General features: G+C 40.1%; 1 protein-coding gene across 3 annotated transcripts in view; it reads right to left on the bottom strand.

Annotated features, from left to right (window-relative positions):
- Positions 1–2,612: 2,612 nt before the first annotated feature.
- The window catches only part of BACH1 (BTB domain and CNC homolog 1), a 39,598-nt gene continuing 17,705 nt past the window's right edge, over positions 2,613–24,505 (bottom strand). For all 3 annotated transcript variants that reach the window (XM_054973546.1, XM_054973547.1, XM_054973548.1), the window contains 4 exons: positions 18,732–19,028; positions 12,620–13,981; positions 10,317–10,523; positions 2,613–5,333 (listed from right to left, as the gene is read on the bottom strand). In XM_054973546.1, coding sequence (XP_054829521.1) covers positions 4,875–5,333; positions 10,317–10,523; positions 12,620–13,981; positions 18,732–18,971 — 2,268 coding nt within the window. In that variant the 5' untranslated portion in view covers positions 18,972–19,028 and the 3' untranslated portion in view covers positions 2,613–4,874. The remainder of the gene's footprint in view (positions 5,334–10,316; positions 10,524–12,619; positions 13,982–18,731; positions 19,029–24,505) is intronic.

Here is a 24,505-nt window from a genome sequence, read left to right on the forward strand (position 1 = left end):
TGATGGAGGCTGGGAATGGAGGATCCCCCACTAGGGGAATGGGATACCTAGTTCAGGCTTTGGGGCCTAGTCAGGCTGCAAGAAGAGAAACCTTTGAAAACTAGCTTTGCTTTGAGTTAGCAGTTCTCAGAGAGATAAGATGGAATATAGGTGCGAGTGAGATCATACGATCAGAGAGCTTCAAGGCCATAGACCAGGATGGAAGGCTCTCCACTGCATCTCATCTAATTAGTGCAAAGAACACTGGAAGAGGGCAATTGATCTGATTGTGAAAACATCTCAGCTGCAGACATGGTCACATGTCCTAGTAACACCTCTGATTGGTCAAGCAAGGGTCTTCATTCGATTCTGTGAAGTGTTTGTGGATACTAGCCACTTACAATGCCATCTTGAGCTTTTGGACCTTGGAGAATTGGAATTTTGTTTTGTGGTTTGACCTGACAAGGTAACATCTGTGTTAGGGAACCAAAGCTTGTACAGTATTTTAGGATAGCTATCTATTCCAGTAGATATTGGAATATAACGACTAATCAAACAACTAGACCAGCTGCTACATTTCAGCAAAGCTGTTATGCCTGTGTGTGCGTTATGTGCCATCAAGTCTCCTCCGACCTATGGCGACCCAATGAATGAAAGGCTTCCAAAACATTCTATCATAAACAGACTTGCTCAGATCCTGCAAACTGGAGGGCATGGCTTCTTTTATTGAGTTAAGCTATCTTGTTTTAGCTCTTCCTCTTTTCCTACTGCCTTCCACATTTCCTAATATTATTGACTTTCCTAGAGAATCTTCTTCTCATGATGTGCCCAAAGTATGATAGCCTTAGTTTTGTCAATTTAGCTTCTAGAGAGGATTCAGGCTTGATTTGATCTAGTACCCACTTGTTTGTCTTTTTGGGTGTCCACAAGTCTCCTCCAGCACCACATTTCAAATCATCTGTCATGCTTAGAGTCATTAATTCTACTTAAGAATAACTTGTTTAGAAACTTTCACAGCTAGCATAATCTATATGTCCCTTAAGGTTCTTTGGAGCAGCTTACAGGCTCTCTTACAGTTCTGGAAATACAAACATGATTTTAGACATATGGTTGCAGAATTAATAACTTTGAAAATATGACGACAAAAACCTCTGATGAAAGAATTCTACTTTTAAGGTTTTGTATCAGCATTGGGGGTGCTGCTGTTCTTCTCCTCTTTTTGAGGCCACACAGTACACTAGTACGTAAGATCATGCTGTACATTTTCCTACCAGTTGCTGTGAACCATTTGAGATGGGAGCAAAGATAGGCACAGTATGGGATGACATCATATGCTGTGCTATACCAGCAGGTAATCTTTGGTCTTCTGTGCAGGCACATACTGGGACTGCACTGGTGCCTGCCCAGAGATAAAATTTTCTAGCTTGTGCAGACTGAAGAGGTGCCCACCCCCTACTAGCACGTGACTGCAGTTTCTTGCCAAAACCAACACACACCCTGTAGTTTTATTGTTTTCTTTCCTGGCTTGTACACTTTCTATAATTGTAATCTTTTGCACTATTCTTAATACACATGATTAATTATACTTTCTGTTGTGTTATTTGGGTTTTAGGGCTACAAGTAATTGTTTTTTTGGAAGTCAGCCTATGATATCCTACCTTGTAGGGCTGACTTCTTGTTTAATACTTGGTAGGACTGTTCCTCAGTCTCTAAGCGTAAGGTTAGTTAAGAGGGAATCATGGTAGCTCCTGTTACCTGGGAAGGTGAGACTTTTGCCCCTCAGTATTGATTTTTTGCTCTTGACCACAATGCCAACCTCCTTGAGGGGGGGGGGCTGCAAAAGTTACCACACTCCAAAATATTTTAAGGATTCATCACATTACAATATTTTAAGAATTCATCACCTTACAATCAACATTAAAGTATCTGCAAATTTTGTAAATAGAGATTTAAGTGAGAAGACTGATTTAAGTGATTCTTTAACATATATTCAAAAGAGCAACATGTCTCAAACTGGGTCCACAAGTTCCTAAGACTTTTGAGACCAAGCCTTTTTCATGTTATCCCACTAAAATAAAAAATGGGTCCCTCTCAGTTTTCTAGGAACTGAGGCATGGCTAGTCCACTTCAAGGGAAAGGGAGGGAATCAGCTTCCCCCACTTTTAAAGGTGGCAGCTCATTTTGTCATGACCACCTGCAGTCGTCTGGCTTCCAGATCAGCTCAGAGTTCTCGCTAGAAGACTTGCTGATTACTTTGTGGCATCCAATATCTTAGCTCTAGTCAGCTGAGTTTACCAAGGAATCTATGCTGGAATTTCATTCCAGCATAAACTCTCATGGACCGTAATCCACTTCTTTGGATACAATGCAATGGTTCCTCACTAGGCAGAGCTTTTATACACAAGGCATAAAAAAATAAATGGCATGGTTGCGGGGGGAGGGGAATGAATTGCAGGCAGGGTAAAATGGAATTATATAAAAATTCAAACCTGATCAAAGTACAAGAAGCTACCCATTCCCCTTCCCATCCCTGTTCAGCTAGCCTCTATCTAGCCTTATTAACCAATAAAGAAGTTTCTTGCAGTCTTGGGCAACAACTTATTTTTCCAAGATAACAAACAAGACACACAGCATTTGAAAGACAGCTTTTAAGAGTTTTATTACAATTCAGTAATATGTGCTGCTTTATTATATAAACTGTATAAATAACATTTTCAGAGTTTAATTTTAGTAGTACTAAATTAATCAGTAAGCATCAATTTTACAGTGCCAAAATTTTACAAAAATGAAGACCGTAGAAAGTATAGTGGTTTTATTGCATTAGAAAACACTGGATTAGGAAAGATACAAAATCAATTATAATTAATGTAGGGGTTTTCATTTTTACAATCTTTATGTTGCTTTCCTTTTAAAATGCTTAATATTCTGCCCAAAATATTTCAGACACTTGTGAACATGCCTTGATGCAAATACATTACAAGTTCAAGAATGAATGCTCTTAGCTGAAATTTAAAAATGTTTACCTGAGATATTTTTTGTATATTAAAAGTTGCCACTGATGCTCATTCTGAATATTTGCAGGTTAATGATTTAATGTTTCAATGTCTGCATGCAATCTGAAACATTACTGGGCAAACTATTCTAGAGATAGTTGGTTAGGCTTTAAACCAACTCAAGGGTTTTTTTTCCTAATTGGGAATTAGAAAGTGAGTATATTCAACTATTTTGAAAGAGTCTGAATTGAACTAAAGTTCCAATTCACAGATACTGAATTATAATTAACAAATTCCAATAACACAGTTTTGTCCCAGTTTTGTTAGAGAACAGTGATTAGTTCTTCCTTATTTTTAAAAATAGACACCCAACCAGACTGCCCCTTTTTACCTCAACCAACAGGAGCCTGACCAAACAGAACTAGAAAACTAGAGACCCCTACAGATGGATACTGTGTCAATATTACTTGCTTTAAAAACAGAATTTAAGTTGCATCTTTATTGGACAGATTGTACATTATGTGCCTTAACAGATTTGGCACTGTTAACTGATTTGTCAAAAAAGAACAGGACTAATCAGAAAGTCAGAAGATTCCTCCAAATTATGTGTATGTTCCAACAGCAAGTGCCAGATAAAAGGCACACCACACCAAAAAAAAAACACCCCTACTTACTTCAATGCTTCTTGAAATCTTTCCACAAATCACTAGAGAAATAAACACACAAGCAAAAGAAACCATGCAAAACTTGTACATGAACTTCCATAATGAAGCCAAAAGTGTGTAAATCATAATGCTAACTTGTGACAAGTATGTGTTGTATCTTTTCAGCTCTGAATGACCTTGAAATCAGTTTATGAGGTAGTGTATGTTTTTGTAATACATGCTGGTTATTAGAAGTACTGTTCAAATGATGTATTTGGCCAAATGCTCACCATGTATTTACATTTCAATATAAAGCTAACTTTTCTAGCAAGGCTAAATCATCACTAACCTATACAATGCTTTAACATGTCGGAAGAGAAAGCAGACTTATTCTAGAACCCTGCAACGCAAATAGATTTTGCAGAAAGATGATCATATTCCAAACATAGGTATAAAAATGTCTGTTCTGAGGTAGGAAATGAAGGATTCCACTGGCTTGATATTTGTAAACCAGCAAAAAATGTTTTGAGGCTCAGTAGGTAGAGTTTGTTATCTATAGTGATTATGCTATTACAACAGAACAGCCTATAGTAAAGAAACTTTGCTTATTTCAAGAGTTTAAACTACCGAATAATTCAATTGATTCATTTCTGATAAATGAGTGGCTACAATTAGTTTTTTCCCCACGAAAGTAGCCATTTAAAAGAATAATTTTCAAATGCATCTGAACTGGTCCCACTGGTAATAGTGAAAGATGAAATCCTTCAAGAACACTTGGTAATTTTAATCCCCAATACAACATCCTATTACAGTTTAAGCAGGAAGCACAGACTACTGTGGTATATTAAATCAAGTATTTAGAGAAAATGGGAGGGCAATAAGGTGTTGAAAACTGGGTATGCTTCTAAAGCACTGATCTAATATTCTGAAAGATATAGATTCTTGAGGTTTAGTTGTAGCTGGAATTGTAAAAGAATTTACTGTGTGAAAGATTTGTTCCAGTTATTTTGCTCTAGTGACACTAACAATGTGAAGTATTTGAATTATAGGAATTCCCTTTTGTTTCTAAGAAAGTGAATTACAAACTTAAACAGCATTTCCTTTTCTTGTCAGAGGAGGCAAGCCCATAATATATATATATTTAAGTTTGATTCTGTATGATTAAATACTGTGTAATGCACTGCACCACAGAGAAAGTTCATCCTTCCTAGCTAATGACTGATGTTTCAAATCTTGCACGGTTGAGTTTGACAGAAGATTATTCTGTTGTACACTTGTCAGTCATTTGTTGACAAAAATCTGTGATACCACCACTGCTCTGCACACGTTGCTCCAAACATACTGTTTTCTCTGATATTCTTATGGGAACTGGACACAATTCCTGTGCTTTCGTATATCCTGCATCACATGAGCTTTTTACATGCCGATAGCTAGAACTCTGTCCAGCAGGCAATTCAACACGAAGGTCTTTAGATAGTTCTATACATAATGGTACTGCAGACATCACATCTGAAGGTGCAGGCTGTTCCTTCTCCGGGATCAAAAATGAAAGTGGACAATCAGAGGTGGAATATTTTGCAAGTATTTGTATTTGCTCGTGACTAAGTGCTGCCTCTTTACACACCTGTTGACAAAGGCCTGTCAGGTTCTGCTTTGTCTCACTGAGCGTTGACAAAATGTGGTCTTTCTCCTTTAGCAAGCTTTCTTTTTCACTTTGCTGTCAGAAAAGAAAACAGTTATAAGCTCTGTGTTATGTTGGACTGGATCTCCCATGCATCTGTTCTGACAATGGTGGCTTTCCTCTGCCAGTGAAAGAGCCTTCTGCATTTAGGGGTACTCTTTAGCAGTGGAAATGGCCACTGTTAGCAGAACTGATCTGTGAGATCCAATCTATTGATTTAAATGGCTTTTAATTTTATGCTTGTTTGCATACTCCTATAAGCCACCTTAGATTCACTGTGGGGGGGGGGGGAGGCAGTCTGTAAATACCTTAAATAAAATATTTACAATGTCAATATTTATGATAAATATAGTATTTCTCAAATGTGCGTAGGACTATAGTAAGCCTCCTTACACTTGGCAACTTTTCTTTTGTCACAATGCTGGAATTAAGTTTCTTCAGTCAGCTGAATGACATATTCTGGATTTTGTCTCAATACTTAAGAAAATACATCAAGGTATAAGAACCAATTTCATACCTTTATGACATATGTTAGGTAAGCCAGGTAAGGTAAATCATCAAGCTTCCATGGTCAAGTGGAGATTTGTACTAACCACTACGAAGCATTAATTTTAAAAACATGGGGGGGGGGAGAGGTGGCTTACAAGAGTAGATTAGAACTGCCTCTTCGCTTCAAGCAAAGTCTGTACTCAGAGGAAAGAACTCTTGCCACAGTAAATGACATCACTCTTTAAATGACTCAGCAACTGATGTTATAAAATGGCTTATAATTTTATTTTGTTGGCACACATCCATGTTTTAGAAGCCTGAAGCAAAAAATATGTCACAGGTTTAGCGTGCTTTCAGAAACTGAAAAATTATACCGCTAGGAGTACTTTCACCCACTTCATTAAAAAATTTATTAAACGGCAAAGTTTTTATCCTTTTAATAACCCTTGAAAACTGAATTTAAAAAACAGTGCATGCTTTCCTCTATTAATACGAGGTCCATGAAGTTTAACAGACAAGGCTACAAAATAGAACATTCCAGCTTTCCACACCCACACTTTTTATCACTGAAATCCTCACCCTTCTGTGTCCATCACTGATGCAGCTGCCACAGGAAGAACTACCAACAGGGCTAGGATTGCTTTTCCAAATCAGGCTCTGATCAATATTTTGACAGAGCAAATATAGCCTTCTGGACTTATGAAGGAGATGAGGAATGTTGCTCCTCCTATGCAAACTTGCAGTTGCCTTCAGGAAGGTCACTCTTCTATCCCCATGCTCTCCCTGTCAGTATTTTATTTATGTTATTTATAGTCTGCCTTTCTTACTGAGACTCAAGGCAGATTATACAGTGTAAGTAATTACAATTAACAGGATGGGACACCAAAGAAACAATGCAATAAGGTATTGGACTGCAGCAGGCCATCCAGTGTCAGGGGAGATAGGCAGGTTTCCATATCACCATGTAGTTTGAGAATACATGGGTAAAGAAAAAATGACTTATGCCGTAAGTCTTATGCAAGAAAAAGGAATACACCCAGGGGTATAACTAATATATACCCTTCCCCTACAGACATCGGAAGCAGTAGAAAGTAGGCATCTACATGCTCCCTTTTAACCATGCCCTAGACTGCAGCCCATTTACTTTGTGCTATAGAACTCAATGGGACTTCTTGAGAGAAGCAAACCAACTTCTGCCTTCATGGTACTATCCTATGCTGTGTTTCTTGGTCATGTTAGAATGTGCTAGGATGCTGAAAAGTGGACCTTTTAAAAATGCCCCCTCGATCTCTCCACAAATCTTTCCCTTGCAAGGTATTTTTTGTCAAATGGGGATAGCATTAAGTTCAAAAGAAATATCTATGCAACAGCAATATAAAGAACCTGGGTGTGTTCCTGGATGCCACACTTTCTATGGAGGCCCAGGTTAGGACCATTGCCATATCTGCCTTTTTCCACCTTCAGCAGGTCATGCAATTGGCACACTATCACTCACCCCAGGACCTGGCTTCAGTAATCCATGTGATAGTCACCTACAGGTTGGATTACTGTAACTCGCTTTATGCTGTGCTGCCTTTGGCCTCGACTCGGAAGTTACAACTGGTTCAGAATGCGGCAGCATGCATCCTTATGGGGGGACACCATTTCAGGCAAATATCCATCCTGTGCTGTGTTGCACTGGCTTCCAGTTCAGTTCCAGATCCAGTTCAAAGTGTTGGTTTTAGTGTTCAAAACCCTTTACAGACTGGGACGTGCATACCTGTGGGACTACCTCTCCCACTACGTCCCCCACAGGGCCTTGCACTCTGCAGATAAGCGACTTCTGGTGATCCCTAGCCTCCGGGACATTCCTCTGGCCCCGGCTCTGGCCTGGTGGAACACGCTCCCTGTGGGACCTGTTACAGTTCCGCAGGGCTTGCAAAATGGAGATGTTCCGCTGGGCCTTTGGTTGAGAGCCAACAAATTGTCCCCTTCCTGTTTGCCACATCCCGTGCTCCGCTGGCAGCTGCCCTGGCCTGTGCTGCAGTTATGTACATGGTTTTTAAGATATTTATTACAGCCTGAATTGATAGTGGGGCTAATTGTTTTATATTGTTTTTATGGTTTTTAGATAGGTATATGGTTTTAATTGTATAGTATATATTGTTAGCCATCCTGAGCCCATTCACAGCCCGCAGGGAGGGTGGGGTAAAAATTTGATAAAATAAAATAAATAAAAATAAAGCACTTTAAAGTTAAGTAATTTCTGTGAATAAAAGAATGAATTTTACAACATGAATAAAGACGATAAAGCAGCTTTTTGTAGAAATGCAAGCAGCAAGCAGAAACCTGAAGTATAAAATTATTTAACACTCTGCTTTTAAACCCAGGATGAAGAAGTAAATCTCATTCAAGTTCTTGACTTCTACCTCTCTTCTACTTATCCAGGGCAAGAAGCAGGGTGAGAAGCTACACTTTCTCACCCATACACCACAAAACTACTTTTCTTAGGCACGGAAACTGAGCAACTACTTGTGGATCTTTTGGTTATCTGGTATTTAAAAAGTCAACATTTTATTTATTTAATTTATTTATGTCATTTATATTCCACCTTTCTCACTGAGACTCAAGGCTAATTACACAGCATGAGATTAGTACAATCAGTGGCAAGGGCATTTCCATAAACAATGTCATAGGGTAAATGAATACAAATTTACAAAGACATAGCATTAGCAAGGATCCAATATGGGGTTGAAGAATTGCTGAAACAGAACATAATCAATTCTAGGACTTACATTAAACAACATGAAGCACAGGTAGTATATGGGAGTATATATTTAAAGCAACAGATAATATGTAAGGCAACATAATGGTGAAATCTATGGTCCCTAACTCATTAGTGAAACATCTGGGACCCCTTTCCTACAATACCGCCCTCTTAGCTTAGAAAAGGCCTTTTTGAATAATTCAGTTTTGCATCGTTTGTGGAAAGCCAGGAGTGTGGGGGGGCTCTCCTGACCTCCTCAGGCAGGCTGTTCCATAGTGTAGGGGCCACCACAGAGAAAGCCCATATACGGGCTGCTGTTAATTTTGCCCATGGCACCTGCAAGAGACCCTGTTCAGATGAGTGAAGCTGCCGTGGAGGGACATAGGGAGGGAGGCAGTCCTATAGGTATGCTGGACCAAAGCCATGAAGAGCTTTGTATGTAATAACCAATACCGTGAACTGAGCATGGTAACTGATTGGTAGCCCATGGTGTGACTGTAGGATGGGAGTGATGTTCAAGCTCCTGCTTGCTCCTGATAATAGTTGAGCTGCAGCATTTTGTACCAATTGGAGCCTCCTAGTTAACTTAGATGGGAGACCAATGTACAATGCATTACAATAGTCAAACTTTGATGTTACCAAATGCAAGGCATGGTTAGCAGTCTAGTAGCAGCACTGGTTCCAGTACAACCCCAAGGCTCTTGACCGAGTCTGCAAGGGTCAAACGAGCTCCATCAAAAGTGGGGAGTACAATGTTTTTCCAGATCTCTGACTTCCCAACAAGCATCACTTCAGTCTTGTCTGGGTTCAATTTTAATTTGTTAATTTAAGAAGTTAAAAGCCAAAAAGCAGAGAAAAATGCAAGGCATGGTTATTATAGAGCTATAATTTGTTTCTCCTGTCAGTTAAGTCACTGAAAAAGCAGCAAAAGCAGGTAACACTTCATTGCCACAGCACTGCCTTTATCATGGTGAGCAATGCCAGGCGGCCGCTACAATGCCAAACAGCAACAGTTCAGTAAATGGATGCACTTCTGCTAGGGGATATATTTGTAGTCAGGGAATCTATTCTGCTAGAATTGTAGTTCCCGGAGCAAATTAAACATATTCCTGATGTAGAAACCATGGTTATCTTGACAGTAATTTCCTGGCAGGAGGCAATGGAGGTGAAGCAATGAGCATGCAACACTAGCTGGAGGTGATGCTGCTACTCCTCTGATTTGTCTGGTTATGAAGTAGGTGGCTGCCTTAACAGGAGGACTTACTGCAGTTATTCCCTCCCCAGCGATAAAGCTGTCAGACTCAGTTTAGATCTTCCCTGTAATCTGCACTCTCTGCTGATATGACCACTTGGGAGGGACAGTTTCAGGGGCAAAAGCATCTGCTTGATTCTCAACATCTCCAGTTAAAAAAATCAAGTAGTAAGCAATGTGAACAAGATCCTGGAGAGCTGCTGACCTTGATGGACCAATGGTCTGATTCAGTAGAAGACAGCTTCATGTGAAATGTGAATCATCTCTCTTTCAAGAATACACAGTTTTCTTCATGTTACAAAACTGTGTCTAGCCAGGTGATCAACACATTTACAACACTGTGCTATAGCTAGCGGTGGGGTGGGGGGCAGGAAATCTGGGCATGCTCAGAAGGGGTGAACAGCTGTACCTGAAAATGTAGCAACGTAATTAAAAAGAATTCATGATTGTGGTACAATGATCTAGAAGTAGAATCAAGATCCAATTAAGGAAATATTAGATTTTAGCTCTAAAAGAAACTTCTCATACATACCAATTTCTCTATTTCTGATTCAAGGTTTTGTATGCAGTCTAGCTTCCGCTTGCGACAGCGCTGTGCTGCAATTCGATTTTTACTTCGCCTTCTAATATCATGTATACAATCCAGCTGTTCTGGTGTCAATTTGTGCATTTTCAGACATGACTGAAAGTCATTTCTAGAAAGAGAAATTATCTTCTGAGCATCGAATGGCAGCTTTACCTAGAAGAAAAATATAATTTCAGACCATGAAACGACCCATACATTATATTGTTTTAAAAAACTGGGCCCACATCAACAGTCACAAGTTCAAAACAAAACCTAGCTTGGATGCTAGGACTGTGTGCCTTTCACACTTCTCTCTGGGGGCTGCAGAGGCTGTCCTCCACTGGGGCAGTTGCTTCCTCTGCTGCTAGCACTTTTGCCCACGCAAAGATTCCTTGAAAGACACGAGTCCTGCACAAGCAGAAGAGCTAGTGGCAGATGAAGGGAGCACTGTAGCACAGGACAGTCTCTGCAGGGGCTGAAGAGAAGTGCAAGTGAAACAAATGTCATAGAATCCAAGCCCAGTAGCCCTAGGTGCCGTTTGAGATTTGTAAACTTTGAACATACAAAGGTTTGTCTTTTGGTAAAATACAAAACGTGGGTTTAAATACCAGAGCAACCAATTCTGACAAGGATTATCAGAATAGGGGACTTGAAAACTTAAGAGGTACCAGTGTGGTCAAATCCACTTCACTATCCTGTATATTGAACAGTAAGCTCTGGGGAGTCAGTCAATTACTATATGGCCCAACTTGATAGGTTTTTAAGGAGTTTGGAACAGGTTTCCCTACACCTGATTAACTTTCCCTATAGCCACACAGCAGTTGAGGGGAACTAATGTTTAAAGTGCCACAGGGGCCTAATTTGGATTCAGAATATGATGCAGGGGAGAGGGGCTTCTGCCCCTCCACGTGCTGATCTCCCTAGGACACAAGGGGCATTATTTGCCCATTTTGGATAGCTTTTTGACGGTCTAATATCTGGCCCAATTGCATACACCTCTCTTTCTTCCACACAGTATACTGCATATGCAGCTTGAAACTGGGGCAAGTAATCTTCAACACCACTATTTCAGCTTGTGAAAATAGCATGGAGGAAAGGCACAAGCCCTTTTCCTTCAGTGCCATGGCCCTGATATGAACTGAGCTCCTATGGTACTTAAAAAAATTAGTTCCCTGCAGCTGCTGCATGGCTGCAGGAAAAACAAACCAGGTCTGGTTTCATGTCTACTTTGGCCCACAGTCAGAGGAGTTTTGGGGGAATAGTTTGTGTGTCACCATTATCTGCCAAAAGAGAGTGGTAAATCAGGCCAAACTAAAGGATCTATGAAAAGAAAAAGGTTGTTTGAGAAGCAAAATGTCTAAGTAGGGCATTTGTAAGTAATCATACAAGGTATTAGCTATACAGCAAAAACTCAGTAGATCTACCCATCCAGGTACATCTTAGCAACACAAGCAGTGCATATTGAAAGGTAAGGGTAATATTTACACCCAAGGTAAATGTGAATTACATGAGATCCAAACCTTTCAAATGAAATTCTAGAAAAACAAGGAAATTAGAAGTGCTGTTTGTTCTGCATGATTTGTGGGAAGAGGTTTAGGATACCTGCAGATAAACTTCCAGTTGCTCATCAAAAAAAATACTTGAGAGGCATACAAAGGGGGAAAACAACATAAAACCTTCATTTTAGTTTAGAAACAGAGTGTTCTGTTACTGCTACTTTATGTAATGACTGGACTCCCAAGAACCAAAACATTCTGAAAGATTCCCAATAAAGATGGCTAAAAGCAAGAGAGATCCTGAGAGAGGTTGGAATGGATAGTGTTCATATCACTGTACTGGCCCTAAATGCTGGAAGAAAGTATATCATCATGAACCAAGGCAGAAAAGCCAAGTTGCAGTTTAAAACTGTCCAAAACACCTGTAAGGGGTCTCTTTCTCCATGAACTGTCTAGGGAGTGGGAATGCGCATATGCCTTTATCCTTCATCGTCATATGGTTTGAAAGGTGGCCCGCTACAGACTCAGCTGACCTAGCACTACTCAACTATGTCATGGTAACTTAAAGGCTGGGCTACTGTAAAACACTCTGAATGGGGCTGCTACTGAAGACAATTCAGAAGCTTCAGCTAGTACAAAACTTGTATTCCAGTTATCTACCTCTCTCTCAATCATATTGTTCATTTTAGAAAAGAAATCTTTAACTTTCTTAAACGAAATATGGTTTGAAGTAATATATGCAAAAACAAAATGGGACGCTGAGTGCATGGTTACCTCACATTCCTGTTCTCTTGCGGAACAAGATTCACTATCTCCTTCTGTGTCAGTTTCAGAATCTTCTTCCAAACTTATCACACAGGAATGAGCACATTGTTCTTGTGGCTGTTCCTGTACACAGTCACCACTACTAATTTCTGTGCTGTTTCCAGTACTGAGGTTACTTATGAAAGGGCAGTTAACAGAGCTCAAAGTTGTGAAAGTTCTTTGGGAACAATGCTCAGGACTGTCACTGATCCTGATACCTAACCAAGGACACTCTGACTTCTTTTCTGAATAGACCTGATCTGATGCAGGAGACAAGCTGATCTGACATGTTGCATCTGTGTTGTAAATATCACTCCAAAATCCCTTTGCCAGATGCTCTGCTACCTCTCTCTCCACACTGCTGCGATTGCTAGGTGAAGTATCATTTATATTTTCTCGGTCAAACAAGTGAGACTTCAAAGTTAGACTCTCATCAGAACTTTCACTGATTGGTTTGCAATTTCCAGTTACTGTAACAATGCTGTTTTTTTCAGTGACCTTTTCAGTGCCCTCTGTATTGCTCTGCATACCACTCAGTGTCATGTCACAGTATTGATCACGTGTGTTCAAGAACACAGTGGGATAAAGCCCATCGGTGGCAGCAGAAGAATTATGAGGAGGAAAAGAAACTGGCTTCTCTGCAGAACATTCAGTACTCTGGAACACAGAAGCCATCTGTTTCAAGAACTCTTCTTTCCCATCTTCTTCCATTTCTACCTGAGCATCTTCACATTTTGCATCCAGAGGCACAGCTGTATGTTCCAAAGATTTTTGAGTAGCACCACTAGTATATGATTCAATCTGATGAACAGATGCAGCAGATGTTACCTGAACTTCTTTAATACTGGAGTTGGACTCCACCGTGGGGGATTTATCACTCCCTAATGCTTTTTGGTACTTCCTGTACTTGGGGCAAAGGGAGGCAAAATCAACCCCCTGGCCGCCTCCTGATTCAGACTCAAACGTTGGATTGGTGCTATCTTGTAGAAGAGATACATCTGAATTTTTTTCGCTTTTGTATGTCTTCAACATACATTCATTTTGCAAAATTTCATTCACATCATCTGTTTCCAGATGGCTATCATCAGCAACATCTATTTTATGCTCCTCTTTCTGACAGCGTGATTTACAACACTTCTTTTGCTGGTATTCGCGCCGACCTAGTTTATGGTCCAGAAACTTGAATTTGAGAAACTGAAAGCATGATTCCTCTATATCCTGTACTCCCAAGAATTCGGCACACTTGCAAACTTCCGCTATATTGTCTTTATCTAAAATAAGCTTAGAAGTATATGCAAATCGAAGCAAAGGCTCAAATCCTTTTAGTGCAACCTATTTAAGAAAGATGGAAGAAATAAAGAAAATGTACATTAACTTTTGATCCCAAGATGGTAAAAATTAAAGATGCAAATATATAAACATGTAAATAAATCATTTCTGATCAGTAATGTGGACTATTAATGAGTTCTGGCTACAACAACCTGTAAATAACTCTTGACTTAATTCTGGATTGTTTGGTCTATGAAGTAATGTATGCAATTAATGTTTACAAAAAAGTTTGCCTGCAAGTAGAACAGAATGTTCTAGAATTCCTCCTCACTATCCCATAAATTCCTTAGAAGCACTTATGCTATATGGTTCATCAGCAACAAAAAACAAGTGACCACTGCTGAGCAGCAATCAGAAATCTTGTTTTTCACAGAATTTTATAGCAAGGCTTTCAATCTCAGCACAATTTACCCTGCAAAAGGTACACAACTTACCTTTTCACTTACAAGCAGAGATATATTTACTCTAAAATGTCACAATGGAATGCTTCTGAAAGAGGAATTCATCTTGCACTGTTCACTATCATGATCACTCACTCATTACTACAAGTCTCAATTAATTTAGAATTTTAAGATTAGTGAAACTTTTGTTGTCTTCCCTTATGCAACTTCATAACTTTTAGAAAAAAAAGGGATATATTCAAGAGCTAAACCCTTAATTCCAACCTATTTTTAAGAAACATTCTGATTGTGAAGAGGAAAAAATTATTTGTATATTTCTTTGCTAAAATGTTTAGAACATATAGGAAGACCAGTATTGTCAACACTAACCAGCAGCAGCCCACCAAGCTCTCATACAGAGTCTTTCCAATACTACTGCATACTCTAGAACTGGAGAAGAAAGGGTCGCATGAAAAAATATTTCCTCTATGTCTGAGTTTTGATTTTCTCTATACCAAGGAGGTATGATCAAATCTACTTTATGCATGTAAAAATATAATGCAAAATTATCTGAACTTGTACGACTGCGATGTCAGCAACAAGGACGCAGTAGCAGAACACATGCTATGCATTCACATCCTTGCATTTCTAATTAATGGATCTCAGGTAGCAGTTAGGAAAGACCTGTGCCTGGGAGCTCAGAGGCATATTCACTGTAGACAATACATTGATAAATAGGGGTGTGCAAGCCAAAAATTTTCGGCTAAAGGCGAAAGCAGAAAGCCGAAAGAGGATTCTCTTTCATATAAGCCGAAAGCCGAAACGCTTTCGGCTTACGGCTTTTTCAATGGGAAAATGCCTCCGGCGTCTTCCCAGACGTCTGGGGGAGGCATTTTCCCACCGAATCAGCCCAAAATTGGTGGGGACCTTCCTCTAACCCCTCTCTACAAACCCCCCAAGTTTCAGACCGATTGGACTTTGGGGGGCCATGTTATGGCCCCACAAAGCAGGTCCCCCTATCCTCCCATAAGAAAGCGAAGGAGCAGCATATTGTTAGCATGCTGCTGCTCATCTTCTTTCCCTGGGCAATTCTGCACAGCCCAGGGGTGCCACAATGGTGGACACACTTCTGAGTGCCAGCTGGTTCCTGTGAAAGAGCACCTGAACCACAGACACCCTCCCTCAAATTCCCCCACCACCTACAGAGATGGCTGGCCAGCCAGCCCCTTTGTTCCCTATGATGGGAACCAACTGCACAACAAAGAATAAAACAAGAACAACACAAAATAAAGTTTTTAAAAAATTATTTTCTCCCTTCCAAAGTACAAGTAGGCAAAGCATAATGACACATTACACCAGCAGTCCCCCACACAGAAAAATAACACAACTCACTTAACATCAGAGAATCACAAAGCACGATTCCTGTCAAAAACACTTTATTTCTTGAACAGCTTTAGGTTACACAGCAGGGGGGAACACCAAAGGGCATGGCAGCACTATCTTACACAAAAATAACACAACTCACTTAACATCAGAGAATCACAAAAGCACAATTCCTGTCAAAAACACTTTATTTCTTGAACAGCTTTAGGTTACACAGCAGGGGGGAACACCAAAGGGCATGGCAGCACTATCTTACACAAAAATAACACAACTCACTTCACATTAAAGAATCACCCCAAAAAATTGCTGTCAAAAGCACTTTATTTCTGTAACTGCTTTAGGTTACACAGTAGGAAGGCACAACAGAGCAGGAAAGCAGTGTACTACACAAAAATAACACAACTCACTTCACATCAGAGAATCACACAAACACAATTGCTGTCAAAAACGGTGAAGTGGGTTGTATTATTTTTTGTAGTACATTGCTATCATGCCCTGTTGTGCCCTCCTACTGTGTAACCTAAAGCTGTTCAAAAAATAAAGTGTTTTTGCCAGGAATTGTGTTTTTGTGATTCTTGGGGGGTTTGTAGAGAGGGGTTAGAGGAAGGTCCCCACCAATTTTGGGCTGATTCGGTGGGAAAATGCCTCCCCCAGACGTCCGGGAAGACGCAGGAGGCATTTTCCCATTGAAAAAGCCTAAAGCCGAAATGTTTCGGCTTTTTTTCTTTCGGCTAGCCGAAACGTTTCGGCTTAGCCCGAAACGTTTCGGCTAACCTGAAAGAAGCCGAAACACTTTTGTTTCGGCTTTCTTTCGGCTTTCAGAAAGCCGAAATGCACATCCCTATTGATAAATGAACAGGTTTCATATCCAAGATGGGAGAGGGTAGCACAAATGTGCCTAAGAGGATAGCATAGAACAGTCCACATTACAGCTAACATAGTAACTTTCCAGACATGGAAATTTAAGTTGTAACACACAGGAGCAATATCAAATTAAAACAAAAGAGGTCCTATTTATAAGAGTAGGAGGATGTAGAAAATAGCTCTCATGATACTGGAGGACAGTATAGACACCACTGCAGTATTTTTTTTGAAAATGTTTTGATGTTATTTTCGTAACTAGTCCAAGGTGGTCTACAAAGAAGTTGTAAGACCAAAAACATAAAATGTAAACACGTACTCTGCAAATGGAATACCAGACAGCACTTTAAGTAACCACAAAAAAATTACCAATAAAGCTCAGCTGAGGACCCCTCAAGAAAAATGCCCACTGAAAAAGAATGGGCTTTCAAGCCTTGCAAACAGCAATATTGCCCTGCAGACTGCCTTTGGAACAATTAAACCTGGGCATGGACAGACATAGAATTGTCATGAAGCAAGAGGAACAAAAGGAAGAATTCTTGCAAGGAATGTAGTTTGTGGACAGAACCATATTTGGAGAAGCAGAGTGAGTGAGTGACTCCCACTCCTCCACTTGAAGTCAGCTGGGTGACCTGGGGTCAGTCACATTTTTCCAGTGCAATCTCAGCCCTACCCACCTCACAGGGTGATTGTTGTGGAGATAATAACAACATACTTTGTAAACCACTCTGAGTGGGTGTTTTGTCCTGAAGGGCGTATATTAATCCAATGTTGTTGTTATTCTTATTATTGGTAGTAGCAGTAGCAGTAGCAGTAGCAGTAGTAGTAAGTCAACCAAGTCTGGAACAGAGGATAATTTACAAATCAAGGGTAGATGAAAAAAGCACCCCTAATCACAGTGCCAAATTGTCTTTCCAACAAGCTGAGTCTCAGAGAACTCCCAAACTCTTAACATAATCTGACAATGACCATCCAGAATTGATAAATCAATTCCCTGATAAATTTTTTTGTGAACATCGCCCCCAGTTTATATGGATTCAGTTTGTTCTTCCTTGTCCATTTCACCACTGCATCAAGGAACAGCTTTAAGACTTTAACTGAAGTACTCCCCTATATTTATATGGAGGTAGCCTGACTCTTCAAATCTCAGAAGCTAAACAGGGTCATCTCTGATCAGTATTTGGATAGGAGACCACCAAGGAAGGCTAGGGTTGCTCTGCAGAAGCAGGCAATGGCAAGCCACCTCTGAACGACTCTGTCCTTGAAAACTTACAGGGTTGCTGTAAGTCAGCTGCAACTTGAAAGCACACACACAAATATACTCCTTGCAAACAAGAGTGACAGAAACATACGGGGGGGGGACATCCTAGCTCCTGGTTCAGTTGGACTGTGCCTATCCCAAATTGTGGTGTGTTTTAATTTGTTAAAAACAGAACCATTAGCATTTTACAAATGCTCTGAGGTGGTTTGCAAGATACAAACCCAATAACTACATAAAAGAAGGATGGCCAAAATATGTCGCTTGGACTGCAGGCTGTTTGAGTAATGTTTAAGAAGAAAGTAAACACACTTGCAAGATGATCTTGTCATTCTACTGTAGAATGTACTACTGCAGAATGTACATTCTATTGTAGAATATACTAGACTGTTTTGTAGGTGTTTAGTTTCTTCTACTGTGGAATGTATTAGAGATTCAAGCAAGCTATAACTTATCAACCATTTATTTCAGGATTTATACATAGTAAAACTTTTCATCTCTTCAAGGTAAGAGGAAGAAAATTTACACTGAAGGATAATTAAAATGAGTATCAGTATATCAGAAATTAGAGGAAGTGCATGTGGAAAGATAACACAGAAGTTCTTTCCCTTAGTTTCAGAATGACTATCTTTGTGGTTTTCTATAGAACAAATTACATAGTACGTTGGGGATCACAGATGTTTTATTGGGTTCATACTCCTCAATGCATACCCATCACTATTAATTTCTTCTGTATCAAGTGCCAAACTAGTATTTTTCTTTAGTGGTTCTTCCTATTAAAGGCCCAAGGACAAGTTGCAGTAAAGCTGAAAGTGTTTCAAATAGACAGGATAGCCTATATGGAAAGTGTGTAAACTGCAGTAGCACTTACCTCTTCAGGTAAAATAATAATAAGATCAGGTTCCAATTGACCCACAATTCTTGAACGGAAATAGCTGCTACAAGCTGCAAGCACAGAGCGATGAGCCCGAAATCGCTGATCTTCCACTAAGATGGTAATATCACAAAAAAGATCATGCTTTCTCTGCTCATCGAGACTGAGCAAAACATTGGTACTGTGCACTGAAGACTCATAAGCAAAAACCACAGTATTCCTTTCACTTAAAGACATGCTGTATCACAAATGTTAGTGAAAATCTCAGAGGGAAGCATGTTCTGTTCTTCAGATCTGAGACAAAATGCAAACAAAAATAAAATTAAATACATACTACAAAGTGTCTGTACCAAAATATTTTCATAAGATAATATTCACATTAAATAAGTATTAAAACAGATGAGGCATACATTACTTTCAGCCACTGAGAGATGTATTTTACAGTCTCTTCAAATGAGCCGCAAAAGATATTAAGAGATGCACCATAGACCAACTTCAGGGGGCAGGGATTTCTGGTTTCAGAGAACACCCTGGCTCACAAATGCCGATTGGTGATATTGTCTGAATTATCTCCTCATACATTAAAATGTTCTAACAATTTACCAGCTATGCAAGTGGACTACATGTATATTTCAACCAGCCACAGCCAAAAGATTAATTAATCAAAAGAAAGCAACGAGAAAATAGAGGATGTTTCTTTGTATGGGCAAAAACAATCTTATAGTAAAACAGTATTTAAGTTTAATATGGAAAATCTGAATGTTTTATTCAGTTTTAATAGATTATTATTGTATCTATTCCAATTATGATGTTAAGAGATACATTACTATTGCTTATAAAATACATTATACAGATTTGCTTTTTTAAATCAACCACTGAGGATCGGAGTTTGGGTCAAGAAAGATGGGCTCAGGGAGAGCTAGCAATTCCAAATTTGGTCCTTTATCATTTGGTAGCTAAGCTACTCTGATTATCAGAGTAGTTATCAGAGAGTTATCAATTTAAACATGGTAACTGAGTACACTGACCAGCCCTTTGTGGGAATTAATTTAAGATATCAGGAGTTCTTAAAGAAAACTGAAAGACTGAAATTTTATTCTCAAAAATCTATTGTTATTGATAATGTGCTAAATAACAGGATAAAATATGCCAGGAATTGGCTCCTCAGGTTTGTTATCTTCACTAGTGATTGAGATGGCTCTTAGAGAAATAGTAATAGTAAATTAAACGTTTTCAATACTTACAAATGAAAAGCTTTATCCTTCATATGCTACACAAAAGTGAAATACTGGAGGAAAAACATCTGAAGCTGCCTTATTAAACAACACGACATTGTTAATAGTCTATGCTATGTTATTAGAGGTTAATCATAGTGTAACTGTAACACTGAGATTCGTACGGAAATGGCAGAAGGCCAGGTCCGTAACATTAGCCATTCTGTCTGGTCTTTTTTGTTAGCACACATTTTCAGTTAGCGTACTTCTCAGAGAAAATAAATGCAAGATGCTCCACCAACGGCATTTAAGTCATCTGAGAATAGCCAGGATTTATCAAAAACATTCTACCTGTTCTTGGACAACAGACATGACAAAGCTGATTTTATACACATACGGTGGAATAGCATTAAAGCCAAGAAGTTTGGGGGAATGGCGATAAAGCTTCTGTCTTTAGTGTTTGGCGTTAATTTGCAAAACACAATTGAATTACTGTTCAACTATGTCATTTCAATTCCAAGTAGAAGTTAAGGTCATAGGGAGAGGCCCTCCTGACTGTCCCATCAACCAAAGAATCTTGGTTTGTGGGTAAAGGAAAGTCTTTTTGATGGCAGCCCCACGATTATGGAATAATCTCCCCAGGTAAGTGCACCTAGCCCCCTTACTCTCAATCTTCAGGAGGCAGCTGAAGAATGTTTTATTCAGGATGACATTTTTAGCCAGTTTTTTAAATATATTAGTAGTTTTAAATTATGATATTAAACTGTTTTTAAAATATTTTTGTCATGTTTATATTGTGAGCCACCTTGAGTTCTATACAGAGGAAAGGTGGCTAATAATGTTTTTCTACTTAACAAAATGGGAGCCCCGTGGCGCAGAGTGGTAAGCTTCAGTACTGCGGCCCAAGCTCTGCTCACGACCTGAGTTCAATCCTGGCGGAAGCTGGGTTCAGGTAACCGGCTCAAGGTTGTCTCAGCCTTCCATCCTTCTGAGGTCGGTAAAATGAGTACCGAGTTTCCTGGGGGTAAAATGTAGATGACTGGGGAAGGCAATGGCAAACCACCCTGTAAAAAGTCTGCCAAGAAAACATTGTGATGTGATGTCCCCCTATGGGTCAGTAATGATTTGGTGCTTGCACCTTTACCTTTTTTTACTTAACAAAACAGAATTTTCAGCAATCAATATCTAATCTGTCATCTGATGAGAAAAGCTCTCTTCTATGTCCACTGTTGGTTAAGGTGACTGCAATATGGGTTGAGATTGATTTACTGTGGTTATATGACCTTGAATTTATTCTCAGATTGTCATTTTTTAAAAAAAATTAAACACATTTTAACACAAAACTCTTCATAATAATCTCAGGAAACGATACCATTTTAGAATTTGTAATGAAAACATGCTGGATAGAACATATAGAAACTGAAAAAAGAGGAAGTTTTGAGCTACAAAAAAGTTCCTCTACTCACACTATATAGAGCTTGCATTTAGTTTATAACATAACTTGCATAGGTTCAATGGAAAAAAATGATTCTACAGTTTTCTTCTATCTTCTGTTTGGCTATAGCTGGTTTTTAAAAAGTGCCAAGATTACTTCAAGCAGGTTTCTGTAAAGGCATTTTCTAAAATAAATAAACATATGAACAGAATTTTCAGCCCAGGTTGGTGGCAGGCACCAACTCCACCCAAAGTGGAGCAAAGTAATTGAGAGAGCAGTAAGTGACCGCCTCCTTGCCTTCTTGGATAACTCTAGTGCTCTGGACCTTTTTCAGTCTGGATTCAGACTAGGCCATGGGACAGAAACAGCTCTAGTAGCTTTAGTGGATGATCTCCATCTCAATATAGACAAAGGTGATACCTCTTATTGTTCCTCTTGGATCTATCTGCAGCCTTTAGCAAAGAAGACCATGCCATCCTGTTGAGGCGTTTAGAGACAGCAGTGGGCATCGAAGGATGTCCCCTGCATTGGTTTAAATCATTTCTCATAGAATGGACTCAAAGGGTTGCCGTTGGAGATCAGCTATCTCCAGAATGGGAATTCTCTTTCGGGGTTCCGCAGGGCACAAACTTATCTCCCATGTTATTCAACCTCTATGTAAAGCCTTTAGGAAAACTCATTTGCAGCTATGGAGTGGGATATCATCAATATGCAGCTGACACCCAACTCTATATCTCACTATCCAAGTCCCCACAAGATGTAGTAGAAATCTTGGGTCACTGCCTGACAGATGTGGTCAATGGCTGAAAACGAACAAACTTAAATGGAACTCAGACAAGATGGAAGTGATGCTCGTTGGGAAGACAAATATTAAAGGACATTAAAGGAATTTGTCTTACACTTGCAGACTTAAGTCAACAGCTGCCCATACACATGCATTCTCTGTGATGGCCTTCACCCTATGGAATGGCCTGTCTGAGGAAGTCAGGAAAGCCCCCCCCTCTCCTAGCTTCCACAAATGATGCAAAACTGAATTATTCTAAAGGGCTTTCCCCCCCTCAGACAGGAGGGCTGTATTGTAGAGAGATGGTCTCAAAGAGATGCTTCGCTAAAGAGATAGGGACCACAGACTTCACCACTATGTTGCCTTACATCCTATCTATTGCTTTAAGTCTGTACTCCTATGCACTACCTGCTGCTTTCAGTATGATCCTACTGGGTAGCTCTATGTTGTTGAATGTCAGTCTTAGAATTGCTTGTGCTCTGTTTTAGCATTTCTTCAACTCTGTATTCGTTGTTCGCTAATGTTATGTCTTTGTAAACTTGCACTTATTTACCCTATAGCATTGTTTATTGATATGTCCTTGATATTGGCTGTACAAATCTCACACTACGTAATTCACCTTGAGTCTCAGTGAAAAGGCGGACTATAAATGAAATAAATAAAAATAAAAAATAAAAGTGACGTTGCAATGTAGCCAAAGTCACTTTTGTTTGTTTTAAATTCTACCACAGAAAAGCGGTAAGCAAGCAACGCTTCCAGCAGGATGCATCCCACACAGCAGCCCCATGTTCACATCTTCCTGACTACAAGACTACACTGGTATAATACACCTCAAAAGGAAACCTCCTTGATTAGAAAACCTCATATAGTAAAGAAGACCACAGCCCATTCATTACCTTACATTAGGTCACAGAGAACACAAGCCCTTGAGTATCTACACTGTCTTCCCCATTACTTTCTGGGCATAATTTATCATGCTAGTTTTGACCTATAAAATGCTAAGGCTTGCATTGTTATTAATAATAATATTGTTATTAATTCTGATTATATTTTATGAGAGAAGGGTAGGAAGATTCTGCAACTCCCAATATTATCTAAACTAGAAACAAAACCCGTTGTGGGGGAAAATGCAACAGGCTCTAGAAAGGGAGAGCGGGCAGGAGGCATTCCCTTCTCTGTCACTGATCCCAGCCGGTGAAGGAGGGGGGCAGGCATTGCCACCTGCTCCACACCTGATCTCAGCAACATGAAGGGGTGGTGGGCTTTGCTACCTGCTGCACGTCTGATACAGGCTAAGTAAAGGGGGGGGCAGGCATTGCCACCTGCTCCACTCCTGATCCCAGCCAAATGAAGGGGAAACGGGCATTACCTTCTGCACTGTGCCTGATTACGGCTGGGTGAAGGGGGGCAGGCATTGCTTAGGATTGAGCTATATCTGTCAGTATTAAGGGTACTATCTCTTTAAATGAGCTCTAGTTACGATGAGATGTGAAAAATATTTATGAATTTGTACTTACCTGCTCATTTCCTGTAAAGATGAAGTGGTGAAATGTATTTCTGTACTTGCACATACTTGTTTGCACTTGCACTTTAGTAGAATCATTAACATTTGTTAAGAGAAAGTTAACGTGTATTGTGTTAATTACAGAGATTAAGATCTTTGTTTCAAGCCTCATCCCAGCTGGGTGAAGGGACGTGGGCATTGCCATTTGATCCCTGCTGGGTGAAGGAAGGAGTGAGCACTACCTCCTGCTCCTCACCTTATCCCGACAGGCCAAGGCAGGTGGTGGGCTTTGCTACGTCCTCTGCTTCTGAGCCCAACTGGGCAAAGTGGGTACGGGCATTACCACCTTCTCTGCTCTTGATTCCAGCAGGTTGAAAGGAGGCAGAGATTGATGCCTGCTTGGCTCCTGATGCTAAAAGGGTGAAGATGGGGTGGGCATTGCCGCTGCCTCAGTGCCTTATTCCAGTAGGTTGAAGGAGGTAGGCATTGCCACCTGCTGCACTTCTTGTCCCAGCTGGGTGAATGGAAGAAGAGAATTGTCTCCTGCTCTGTGCCTGATCCCACCCAGGTGAAGGCGCTGGGCAGGCATTGGCACCTGGTCCTCTTCTGATCCCAGCTGTGTGAAGGGGGCATACATTGCCATCTACTCTGCTCCTGATCCCATCTGGATGAAAGGGTTGGGCACTGACACCTGCTCCGCTCCTAATACCAGCTGGGTTAAGGCAGAGAGTGGGCATTGCCACCTGATCTGCTCCTAATACCAGCTGGGTTAAAGCAGGGTGTGGGCCACCTGCTCCGCTCCTAATACCATCTGGGTGAGCATTGCCACCTGCT

The sequence above is a fragment of the Eublepharis macularius genome, chromosome 3, assembly GCF_028583425.1.
Source record: "Eublepharis macularius isolate TG4126 chromosome 3, MPM_Emac_v1.0, whole genome shotgun sequence".
Lineage (NCBI taxonomy): Eukaryota > Metazoa > Chordata > Lepidosauria > Squamata > Eublepharidae > Eublepharis > Eublepharis macularius.